Source organism: Dendrobates tinctorius, unplaced genomic scaffold (genome assembly GCF_039654945.1).
Source record: "Dendrobates tinctorius isolate UK_male_01 unplaced genomic scaffold, ASM3965494v1 ptg000070l, whole genome shotgun sequence".
In the NCBI taxonomy this organism is placed as follows: domain Eukaryota; kingdom Metazoa; phylum Chordata; class Amphibia; order Anura; family Dendrobatidae; genus Dendrobates; species Dendrobates tinctorius.
Window position 1 is genome coordinate 55560001 of NW_027361738.1, and position 13710 is coordinate 55573710.

At 39.0% G+C, this 13710-nt stretch overlaps 1 protein-coding gene across 19 annotated transcripts in view; it reads left to right on the plus strand.

Annotated features, from left to right (window-relative positions):
- The window catches only part of PARD3 (par-3 family cell polarity regulator), a 656180-nt gene that overhangs the window by 367582 nt on the left and 274888 nt on the right, over positions 1–13710 (plus strand). For all 19 annotated transcript variants that reach the window (XM_073581677.1, XM_073581663.1, XM_073581668.1 and 16 more), the window contains one exon: positions 3721–3909. In XM_073581677.1, coding sequence (XP_073437778.1) covers positions 3721–3909 — 189 coding nt within the window. The remainder of the gene's footprint in view (positions 1–3720; positions 3910–13710) is intronic.

Below are 13710 nucleotides of genomic sequence, written 5' to 3' on the forward strand. Positions count from 1 at the left end.
GCGGTCAGAATCGCTGGTGCATCGCTAGGTGGTCGCTAGTGAGCTGCCACACAGGCAGATCTCACTAGCGACATCGCTGGGGTCGGGTCGCTACTTACCTGTCAGACGCGGCGATCCTGCGTCCTCCCGCCCGCGTCCACGCGTCACTCGTCGGCGCCACAGGAAGCCCAGAAGGAAGTGGCCGACGAGGAATGGTCCAGGAGCTTCTCGCGCGATCAGCGATAACCAGCGGGGGAGCCGGTCGGAGGTAAGTATCACATGCAGCGATATCGCTAGTAATATCGCTGCAACGTCACAAAATTGGTGACTTTACAGCGATATTGCTAGCGATATCGCAGTGTGTAACGGGGGCTTAACTGCTGGTATATCGTCAGACTTTTTGTTGCTATTCGTTCAAATTGTTAGACCCACGGTAAGGACTAAAGTTTCATGCCGACGTCTGTGCCAATGAGTCAAAGCACGGATTTAAATGCTCACACTGGCTACGGCTCTTCTGAACCGAGCATGACAGCCTCATAGATATATGTATACGAAGCTGTCATGTGCTGATCAGGATACCTTCTGTCCGTCCGTGTATTGCAGTTTGTGCTCTGACCGATTTGCAAAAAAGTATGAATGAGCCCTAATGAGTAAAGCTCTGGGAATACCCTGCCTACTTAGAAGCCCCATGTAAAATTCTGTCTACTTGGTTCTGCCACAAGGGGTAGCTCACTGCATTTAGGCATATACATATCCTATTGAATTCACAATTACATTTGTTTACAATATACATCTCTGTTCCCTCTACTGGTTATTACTGTCAGTTTGTAACTAATAAGTCATGTCAGACTAACTTAATCTCCTTCTATGACAGAATCACTGACTGGGTGGATCAGGGAAATGCTGTAGATATAGTATATCTTCACTTCAGCAAAGCATTTGACAAAGTATCTCACCACTATCCTTTATTGAAAAAATGACTAAGTATGGAATGGACAAGGCAACTTTTAGGTGGATTCATAACTGGCTCAGTGATCGGACCCACAGAGTGGTCGTAAATGGCTGCGCATCCAGTTGGAAGAATGTCTCAAGTGTGGTACCACAGGGTTCTGTTCTGGGCCCTGTATTGTTCAACATCTTTATCAATGATTTAGATGAAGGAATTGAGGGTAAACTGATTACCGTACGTTTCCTGATGACACAAAGCTAGGAGGGATAGCTAATACTAGAGAAGAGAGAGCGAGGATTCTAAAAGATATAAATAAACTGGAGCAGTGGGCAGCAACCGACAGAATGGTTTTTGTAGTTGGGCAGCAACTAACAAAATAGTTTTTAACAGGGAAAAATGCAAAGTACTACATCTGGGCAATAAAAATTAAAAACGTATATACAGAATGGGAGGAATAGGGCTAAACAACAGCACATGTGAAAAAGACTTGGGTATGCTAATAGATCATAAACTGAATATGAGTCAACAGTGTGATGCAGCAGCAAAAAAGGCAAATGCAATTCTAGGATGTATTAACAGTAGTATACCGTCTAGATCACGTGAAGTAATTATCCCCCTCTACTCCTCTTTGGTCAGACCTCATCTGTAATACTGTGTCCAGTTTTGGACACCAAATTTTAAAAAAAGACATGAACAAACTGGAGGAAGTTAAGAGAAGAGCGACCAGAATGGTGACCGGTTTGCAGACCATGTCTTATGAGGAACGGTTACAGGATTTGGGAATGTTTTGCTTGCAAAAGAGAAGATTGAGAGGAGTCTTAATAGCTATCTACAAATATCTCAAGGGCTGTCACATTGTAGAAGGATCTTTATTCTCATTTGCACAAGGAAAGTTTAGAAGCAATGGGATGAAACTGAATGGGAAGAGACACAGACTAGATATTAGAAAATAGGTTTTGACAGTGAGGGTAATCAATGAGTGGAACTGACTGCCACGAGAGGTGGTGAGTTCTCATTCCATGGAAGTCTTCAAACAGAGGCTGGACAGACATCTGTCTGAGTGAATCCTGCTTTGAGCAGGGGGTTGGACCAGATGACCCAGGAGGTCCTTTCCAACTCTAACATTCTATGATATACCCATACAATAAATCTGAATATTGACTGGATTTTACTTACCATGTTCCCCTTTAAAGGAAAACACCTCTGCCTTTGATGCAGTTATTTTGAAAAATGCCTCCCTGGGTCTAGTGTCGAGTCTGCACCACTGCTCCAATTGACAGTTATTGTCTGCAGCGCCGATGTCACGTCAATGCCGTTGCAGCTAAAAACTGAGCTCCGCAGCTTTGCCAAAGTAGACTGCACGAGCTGCTGAGATCATTGATTGGCTGCAGCAGTGGAGACTCGGCGCTGGACCTGGGGTGGATAGTTAAAGCCCAGGTCATTTTGTTAAAATAAACTGCCTATGGGGGACAGGAGAGTTCATAAACCAGAAAATTTCTGTAAGTAATCAAATATTGTAGTCTGGCAAACTCCTGCCAATTCCCATGATTTAAGTTGAATGTGTCCCCAGAGCAGCGCTCAGAGCATTTCATCTACTGAATCGGGCCAATGACGGAAAGAGTCAGTGAAGTTGTATCTCTGCCTTGTGAGAAACGTCTTCCAAGATACACATGTGGAAGCAGGACACAACTAAATGAGAAACATTCAAAGTTGCACATAACAATTAGACGGGAAGCTAACGAAGAAGAGAAGGAGACAATATATAGATCTGCTGGAATTAATAAGTAAATCCCTTTTATTAGTCTCTAATCCTGAGGTCGTACTACTGCTGGGAGCTGTGACTGTTTTTGCAATCCGAAAGGGGCATGTTGTAATTTAATTTTTTTTTCCATCTTCACCATTCCCTCAATAAATTCTCACCTTTTCAAAAAGGTAAAAGGGGAATTTCACATTTACATTTTGAATTCCCATTTCTTGAAATGTGCGATTTAGTAATTGAGCAATTACGGCGCAGTTAGAGCCCACGATTTTACATCTACAGTTTACATGAGACAATGTGTGAACACCTTTCATTAGTGCTGCCCCTGTTCCATATAATTTATGTATCCATCAGTCACCTTGAACCCTATTGTGAATTTAATGATTATTTTTTTTAATTCTTTGTGAACTTATTTTTTTTATTCTTGCCACTTATTTAGAGGCTTTTTTTATTACAATATCAAAAACCTATTGTTTTAAGTTAGATTTTTGTTTTAAATGTATATTTTTTCATATAATGTATTAGAAATTTTGCAATCTTGACACTGGGGTTATTTTAGATGAATGCTTCCTGTGTTCTTCAGAAGGTCTAACATGAACATTAGCAGCAATGAACTGACTCGGACCCTATCTTTTGCCTTGAAACATCTAATGAGCGGGTGCAATGGTCATTTTGAAGAGAAGGGGAGGATGTGGTCCCGTGACATTACCTATTGTGAATGATGGATCATCTGTTCAGAAGTGTTACCTGTCACTGCAGCCCTATATGTGATGATAATGAGACTTTTGAAAAGAACAGGAAATGTGATTCTAAAATGTTCCCAACTTCAAGACTTGGCATTACTGAAAGATTGTGTTATATAAACTATAGCCAATGTTTTCTTTTTTTATAACACAAAACCTGATTAAAAACAATAGGCCGACTTCTGCTGCCAGATTCCCTTTAAGAATATGAAATAATAAATTATTAGTTGGCATTTATTTTTTAGTCTTTACACCAGCTTTTTTTTTTTTTTTTTTTTTTACCCTCCTAGAATCCAGAAGAAGACGATCTTGTTCTCACACCTGATGGAACGAGAGAATTCCTAACGTTTGAAATTCCACTAAATGATTCTGGATCGGCCGGTCTCGGTGTTAGTGTCAAAGGCAACCGATCAAAAGAGAACCATGCTGACCTGGGTATTTTTGTAAAATCAATAATTAATGGTGGAGCCGCATCCAAAGTAAGTGACCAATGACTAACATGGAGCAGATGAAAATTGTTTTGTGGTATTCATGGAATGTTATGAAGCCGCATAATCCTCTACATGTGCTCAGCTATTTATTTTAGTACTTGTATGCTGACAGCTGTGGCGTCCTGTGCTGATCAGCCAATCCTTAGAATAAGTCATCAGTATTAGATTGGTTGGGGTATTGATTGTATGGAGCTGATGTAGCAGAGCGCCACACACTGTGTATTGGTCTGTGTTAGTAATCAATGCTCAGGACCTATTGGAAAAAGAACAACCACCACACTGTATACAGAGCCGTGCTGTTCCAGCTCTTTACATTGTTAACACCCTGCTACCATCGGATGTTATAACAGCTTTTCATTGGGGGTGCCAAGTGTCGGACCACCCCAGATATGTTATAGATGTCCTATCCTAGGAGATGGTCATCAGTATCAGTTCAGGTCATCCCCTTTAGTAACTTTACAAAAAAAAAAACCATGGCATTAAAGCAGAAAGTCTACGCTTCAACTGTGTCTTAAAAAGAAGCTATAATCAGAAAATGACAGATTGTTTTAAATCAGGTTGGCAATGTTTTTTTTGCATAACTCAATCCTGTATTAAAAATAAAAAAAATAGAAATTTTGCAATTTTCACACTAGTCACTATGGTGTTTTAGATTAACTTTGTTTCTGAAAATAACTACATTGAAAAAATGTTTTATGTTGGCCACAAAGGTCAGAATTTGACCCTATATTTTGTGTTAAGAGCTCTAGTGAGCGTGTGCAAAATTACTTGATAAAGGTGGATGGTCATGGTCATCACAATGTGATATTGCCCATTGTGATTTTCTTTATCAGCTTTATATGGAGGTGTTACCTCTCACTGGCCTCTGATGATATGGAGCCTTATGAAAAGGGAGTCTGTCACCTCCAAATTTCATTTCAAACTAGCAATCTTTTTTTTTTAATTTGTTGTCCATATATTCCCACATTTTTGCAAGCTGTATTCCAACATTGTGATTAGTCCTGATGAAGAGGTAGGCATACCTTGAAACGCGTTGGAGAATACTAATCGCATCCATACTTCATCTGATCTCTCTCATTGTATATTTGGATCTCTGGAATTGTGGTTTTGCATCCTCCTTATCTCCCAGTTTGTATCTTATAATTTTGGTGTGATCTGCAACAGTCTTTTTCTAACAAGCTTCCTAACGGGTTGTGCCGGTTGCAACCCTGCTGTCAAGAGTTTTCCGCAACAGAGGCGTCCCAGAAGACTGCAGTGTCTAATTTCTCCTTGTCCTGCACTACACCTTCATAGTAAAGGGTGCAGGTTTCTTTTAGCAGTGCAGGGTCCAATCTGCTCAGTTGAGAGCACCTGGCAGCTTTTCTGCATTAGGTTTCTCAGCTGTTCACTGTTAGCCACTCCCATCGCCTATATAATCTGGGCCCTGGCAAGAATTAATTGCCAGAGATGGCTTATGCTGCATGGTTAGGAGATGATGGTTTGTGGTTGTTTGAGAAGGCGTTTGATGGATTTATCTGAGACTGTTGTTAGGTTTTGGGTGTGTGATAATTCCCCTCCTTCTACTTTGGTTTTACCCCATCCTCCACTTCCCAGGGTATACCTCTGTTGTTTGTGAGAGTATATTTGGTATTTTCCTGTATCCCTGTTTGTATTACCTTGTTAGTCTGGTTGGTGTATTACGTTGCATTTCTGCTCCCCTCTTCCCTGGGTGGGGGAAGGGTACAGACTGATGGCCGATTAATGAGCTAAGGCAAGGTACATGGCTCCTGCGTCTTCACCATCAGAAGTTATCCGGGGAACAGGGCGAGGTAGGGTGGCGCTATAGCTAGGGACAGGGAAAGAACCCCTGGTCACGGGATACCCAACAACGGTTATTACACCTACCAGATGAGCAAGTTCTGCTTTTTCCTTTTCTCTTTTAAACCAGATAATACCCTATTGTGCTATTTCCCATTCCACTTTTTAATTAATTCTTAAGTTCATACGGTATCATTGTGGACGCACACTTAATGTCCAGACACATTCTTCTACCACACCAGAAAGTGTGCTGTACCACGGTTTCAGAAAAGAGGAGAGGGCAGCTTGCTACCCTTCCCGGTGTATCAGTGTAGCAAATGACATCCGCAATGACACGGCTGGGCACAGGCAGTATCACTGTACATGTTTGCACACGCTGACTGAGTTCAGGATTGCACTGTTAATCAGAAATTGGCTAAGACCCCAAAACACTAAGTTATTGGGCGTAACAGTGCACTGAACTCTTGGACATGCCAGGTTTGCACCAAAGCCCCTCATTTGCGTACCAGTGATAAGTACAGTCAAAAATTATTTTTATAGGGCTTGGTCCTACATATTATGGTTTTATTTGTTATAAATACATATTGGGGGTGACTGACTCTCTTAAAACTTTCCCTGAATGGACATGAAATATGAGTCTAAAAAATAACCAGTAGCCATTGTGAAAATTGCAAAATTATTTATTTTTTATTTTTTAAAGTGAAATGAAGAAAAATAACATTACCAAAAATATTTTTTAAAAATGCACATAACACTAAAACCTGATAATCTGTCAACAGAATTTATACTATGTACAGTTGTGCTCAAAAGTTTACATACCCCGGCAGAATTTTTGCTTTCTTGGTCTTTTTTCAGACAATTTGAATAACATCAAACTTTTTCTCCACTTTGTCAGACTACTGTGTTTTCACTTTTTAAATTATAATGACAACCCAAAACATCCCAATGGCACTGATCAAAAGTTTAAATACCCTGGTGATTTTGGCCTGATAACATGCACAGAAGTTGACCCAAATGGGTTTGACTGGCTACTAAAGGTAACATCCTCACCTGTGACCTGTTTGTTTGTAACCAGTGTGTGTGCATAAAAGCGGAGTTTATGGGATCTGCATCTTTCATCCAGCCACTGATGTTTATAGAATGTAAGTCATGAGGAAAGCAAAAGAATTGTCAACGTATCTATGGGAAAAGGTAGTAGAGCTGTATAAAACAGGAAAGGGATACAAAAAGATATCCAAGGAATTGATAATGCCAGTCCGCAGTGTGAATTCAATCTGTGATTAACAAATGAAATTTCAGAGGCTTGTAAAAACAAAATCTGGGTCAGGTAGACCAACAAAAATGTCGTCCACAACTGCCAGGAAAATTGTTCGGGATGGAAAGAAAAACCCACAAATAACATCAGCTGAAATACAGGACTCTCTTAAAACTATTGGTGTGGCTGCTTCAAGATGCACAATAAGGAGGCACTTGAAAAAAAATGGGCTGCATAGTCGAGTTGCTAGAAGAAAGGCCATTACTGCGCAAATGCCACAAAGTAACTTGCCTACAGTACGTAAAACAACACAGAGACAGGCCTCAAAACTTCTGGAGCAAGGTAATTTGGAGTGATGAAACCTAAATTGAACTTTTTGGCCACAACCATAAACGTTACATTTGGAGAGAGGTCAACAAGGCCTATGATGAAAGGAACATCATTCCTACTGTAAAGCATGGAGGTAGATTGCCGATGTTTTGGGGTTGTGTGAGCTACAAATGCACAGGAACTTAATCAAAGTTGAAGGAAAGATGAATGCAGCACGTTATCATCAAATATTCTATGCAAATTTGCATTTATGAGCCCGGAAGTTGCGCATGGGACGCACTTGTACGTTCCAACATGACAATGATCCAAAACACAAGGCCATGGTGATCTGTCATTGGCTACAGCAGGACAAAGTGAAGGTTCTGGAATGGCCATCTCATTCTCCTGACCTCAATATCATTGAGTTACTCTGGGGAGATCTCAAGCATGCAGTTCATTCTTGAACATCCCAGGAATGTACAGGAACTGGAGGCTTTTTGCAAAGAAGAGAGGGCAGATTTACCAACTGAGAAAATAACCTCATTCACAACTACCACAAAAGACTTCAAGCTGTCATTGATGTGAGAGGGAGCAATACACGGTATTAAGAAATGGGGTATGTAAACTTTTGATCAGGGTCATTTGGATGTTTTGGGTTGTCATTATGATTTAAAAAGAGAAGACACAGTAGTTTGACAATAAATGGCTTCACCCAACCAGTAACCATGAGTGGAGAAAAACTTTTGGTGTTATCGTTCATATTGTCTGAAAAAAGGCCAAGAAAGCAATAATTCTGCTGGGGTATGTAAACTTTTCACAACTGTATATGTGCATGTAGCTCTTTCAAAGACAAGTTCAGCAATACCTTTACCTAGACAGTCCAGGCCATTCATAGACTTGTCTTTGAAAGAGCTACATGCGTTTTTATGTATAGTCTGGGGTGTGAAATTCTGCTGACAGTTTCCCTTTAAACATTGTCATGTTCTGATGATTGCTTCCATTTAATGCTTTCTTTTCAGCCATATTATACTGGTGTACAAAAGGCTAAATATTAAATATTCTGTTAATGTCCAAATATGTCTGGACCCAGCTGAAGATTTTTTTTTTTTTTTTTTTTACATTTCTTACACACTGTGGTGGGGACAGAAGAGAGCTAAGCACCGATTGTTTCTCTGTAATCTGCACTTTTGATAGTTTACCAATGATAATTGCCTAAACCTAATTGGCAATGCATAATCCCAATGTTACAGCCTGCCAAGTGATATATACTAATCAATAATATATAACATTGCGTTTCCAATTACTTTTTTCTCCCTCTGAGAGGGATGAAAATCAATATATATGTTGAGATTATATCTGGCAGTATCTCTCTTCTGGGAGTTGTACACCTCCACTCCATCTACTGATACTATTCATTTGTTGATTTTCAGGTCAAGATTGAAAAAAATATTTGAGCCAATAATGTTTTATTTCAATTTAAAGTCTCCTAGGGCAAATATCAGGCTGACGTTTGGTATCTGCGGTGTGGGGGGCCTGTTGCGCGGTCAGTTGTCTTATAACTTTATTTAGGTTTTCATTTTGACGGATGTGATTTGGGTAGAAAGTAAGATACTAAACCATGGTTATGCCGATGTTACACACCCACAGTGCCATTGTAATGCAGGGGATCGGGGAAACCTCAGCCGATATCCCACCAGCTATGCCGCCATAAACTGGAAGTAAAATCAATAAAGATTCTTTGCAAAAAAAGAGTTGTTATAGTTTGTCATGACACATGCACATATTTGGCGTCCTCACAGCAGTCACAAAGTGTGCAATTAACTTATTCATTTACCATAAGTGTTGTTCCATAGAAGAAAAAGTGGATTTTTTGCGCTTTCTAGAAAATATAATTTAAGGTCTTAAGTTTGTGTACCAAAAAAAGCACCAAACTAAAGTTCATCTCATCATGCAAAAATTTTTTATAACTGATGGAATCGAAAAAGGAAAAAAAAAATCTCCTTGAAGGAATTGTCTCATCTTAAATGATTAAAATTGCAAAGCACTTATAAAAAATAAGCCACTTTTTAATTCATTTTTTGTTAAAAGTCCATTCTCAATAATAGAAGGATTTGTATTTACTGCTCGTTGCCTAGATAGACTGCAGCGGTGGCAGTCATCAGAACACACGAAAAGAAATGGAGCAAAAAATCCATAAAAATAACAAGAACTCAGCGTCGGACTGGCCCACAGGAGAACCGGAGGATTCTCCGGTGGGCCCTGGCATCTGGTGGGCCCTGGCATCTGCTGGCATACAGGGCCAGCAGTTGCCTAGGGCCCCCGCTGCTCCAGGGGCCCCCAGCCAGTGGTGTGTCGCACACCATGCAGCTGCAATGGGGGCCCCTGCCAGCGGAGTAGCAGGGGGTGTCAGGAGGCAGGAGCCCCTGTCCCCGCTGCTAAAGAGAAATGAATATTCACTGCGAAGCAGTGAATATCATTTCAGGTCTCCACCCCCAGAGGCCCCGCCCCCAGCCCAGTAAGCTGCTCTGCAGACTACAGCTGTAAATCAGGGCCAGCGCCGCCCTCAGTCCTCTCTGCTCCTGGCTCACAGCCAGTGCGCGATGACGTCACTACATCGCGCACCCGCTGTGTGTCTGGCAGAGGGGGCAGCTCCTGACACTGAAGCCGGGATCAGCGTGGGAGCGAGGAGGAGAGGTGAGTATTGTGTTTTGTTTTGTTTTTTATATCTCTCTCGCTCTCTCTATCTGTCTCTCTCTATCTATCTATCTATCTCTATATCTCTATATATCTATCTCTCTATCTCTCTTATATCTATCTATCTTTCTATCTCTATCTATTATCTATCTCTATATCTATCTCTATCCATTATCTATATCTATCTATTTCTATATCTATCTTTCTATCTCTACATCTATCTCTATATCTATCTATCTCTATATCTTTCTATATATATCTCTATATCTATCTATTATGTCTATCTATCTTACTCTATCTCTATATCTATTATCTCTATATTTATTATCTATCTAGCTACCATCTATATCTATCTATCTTTATCTATATATATCTCTATACCTATCTATCTATTTATCTATCCGTTATCTATCTCTATATCTTTTCTCTGTATCTATCTATCTCTATATCTATATCTCTCGCTATCTATCGCTCTATCTCTATATCTATCTCTATATCTATCTTTATATCTATATCTATATATCTATCTCTATCTCTATATCTCTCTCTATAGCTATCTATATATCTCTATCTATCTCTATATCTATCTCTCTGTATATCTATCTATCGCTCTATCTCTATATCTATCTTTCTATCTCTATATCTATATATCTATCTCTATCTATTTATCTCTATATCTTTTCTCTGTATCTATCTCTCTCTATATCTATATCTATCTATCTATCTCTATATATATATCTATTATCTCTATATCTCTCTATATCTATCTATCTATTTATCTCTATCTCTATATCTATCTCTCTGTATATCTATCTATCTTTCTATCTCTATATCTATCTCTATATCTATCTATCTATCTATCTCTATTATCTATATCTATCTCTATCGCTCTATCTCTATATCTATCTTTCTATCTCTACATCTATCTCTATATCTATCTTTCTATCTATCTCTATATCTATATTATGTCTATCTATCTAGCTATCTCTATTATCTATATCTACCTATCTCTATATCTTTCTATCTTACTCTCTCTATATCTATCTGTTATCTCTATATTTATCTATCTTTATCTATCTATCTCTATCTATTATCTATATCTATCTCTCTATCTATTTATCGATCTCTGTATCTATCTCTCTCTATATCTATCTCTCTCTCTATCTACCGCTCTCTCTATCTCTATCTATCTTTATATCTATATCTATCTATCTCTATCTATTATCTCTATATCTATCTACCTATCTATCTCTATATCTATATCTGTTTCTCTCTATATCTCTCTATAGCTATCTATAAATTATCTCTATATCTATCTATATATTATCTCTATATCTATCTATCTATCTCTATATCTATCTATCTCTATATCTATCTGTTATCTCTATATCTATCTATCTCTATATCTATCTTTCTATCTAACACTATATCTCTATATCTATCTCTATATCTCATTATCTATCTATCTCTATCTCTCTCTCTTTATCTATCTATCTATTGATCTATCCATCTATCTCTATATCTATCTCTATATCTATTATATCTATCTATTATCTATATCTATCTATCCATCTATCTATCTAGCTATCTCTATCTATCTCTATATCTCTCTCTATATCTATCTATCTTTCTAACTCTATATCTATCTATCTCTATACATATCTCTATATCTAGCTATTATCTCTATATCTATCTCTATATCTATCTTTCTATATCTATCTGTCTCTATATCTATCTCTATATCTATCTATCTCTATATCTATTATCTCTATATCTCTCTATCTCTATATATATCTCTATATCTATTTTTATTTATAGCCATCTATCTATATATATTTATCTCTATATCTATCTATATATGTCTATAATATTATTATTATTATTATTATTATTATTATTATTATTTCTGTATATCTCTATCTATTATCTATCTCTATCTATTATCTATCATCTATCTCTATATATCTATCTCTCTATATCTTTATATTTATAGCTATCTATCTCTATCTATCTAGCTATCTATCTATCCATTATCTATTTTCTATCTATCTCTATATCTATCTACCTATCGATCTATCTATATTTCTTTCTATATCTATCTTTATATCTATCTCTATGAATCTTTCTATCTATATCTATCCATTATCTACTTTCTATCCATTATCTACTATCTATCTCTATATCTATCTATTTCTACATCTATCTTTCTATCTATATCTATCTAACTCTATATCTATATATCTATATAGCATTATACCCTATGAGGGGGTGCATTATTCCCTATGAGGGGGGCAGTATTATACCCTATGAGGGGGCAGCATTATACCCTATGAGGAGGCAGCATTATTCCCTATGAGGAGGGCAGTATTATACCCTATGAGGGGGGCAGTATTATACCCTATGAGGGGGGCAGTATTATACCCTATGAGGGGGGCAGTATTATACCCTATGAGGGGGGCAGTATTATACCCTATGAGGGGGCAGCATTATACCCTATGAGGGGGTGCATTATTCCCTATGAGGGGGTGCATTATTCCCTATGAGGGGGTGCATTATTCCCTATGAGGGGGGCAGTATTATTCCCTATGAGGGGGGCAGTATTATACCCTATGAGGGGGTGTATTATACCCTATGAGGGGGGCAGTATTATTCCCTATGAGGGGGGCAGTATTATACCCTATGAGGGGGGCAGTATTATACCCTATGAGGGGGGCAGTATTATACCCTATGAGGGGGCAGCATTATTCCCTATGAGGGGGTGCATTATTCCCTATGAGGGGGTGCATTATTCCCTATGAGGGGGGCAGTATTATACCCTATGAGGGGGCAGTATTATACCCTATGAGGGAGTGCATTATACCCTATGAGGGGGTGCATTATTCCCTATGAGGGGGGCAGTATTATACCCTATGAGGGGGGCAGTATTATATTCTATGAGATGGCTGCATTATATTCTATGAGATGGCTGCATTATACTATGTGAGGGGGCTGCTTTATATTCTATGAGGGGGCTACCCCAACTCCTGCTACATAATTAAGACATGTACAACCTTATATTATACCCGGATATTACCGTGTTTTACCGCATAATTGGTGGTCTGGTATTTAACTCTATGCAGCTACATAGTGGGCCCCAAGAATGATTTTCTCTGGTGGGCCCAAGGTGTTCCAGTCCGACGCTGCAAGAACTAATTATAATTCTTGCTTTTATTAGTACAAAAAGTGTTAGAAAAACATCTACACATAGTATTGCAAACTAGGACAGAGACATAAGACACAGGTCACAATGCACCAAAATTGGAATATAACGTGCTGCCAAAAATGAACACCCAGCATCGAAATAAGGCTGAAATTACCCTAAGGGCCCCACATATATCTCCAAAATTGTATCTTGTCTCCGGGACGACAGTCACTTAGTAACCCAAACACATGGGAGGAATCTCGTGGGGTCCAAACCCTCTCAGCCATTAAATATCCCCATACATACAGCTAGGAGTAACCCTAACTAAATCCTGCAGAAGTGCGACCATATCTAGTACCAACAAGGTAAAAGGGAGGGAGATCGAAAGTCAAAGAAGGGGAGTTTCAACCATTACCCATGCTAGTGTCTATTGGCGAGCGCGTACCCCAGTCATCAGTAGTGATCGATCCGCTAGGCAAGGAGCGCAGCACATACAGTCACTTTCCTATAGGGCTTGTAAGCATGGCTCTGAATCTGGCTGGAGAAATCTCCT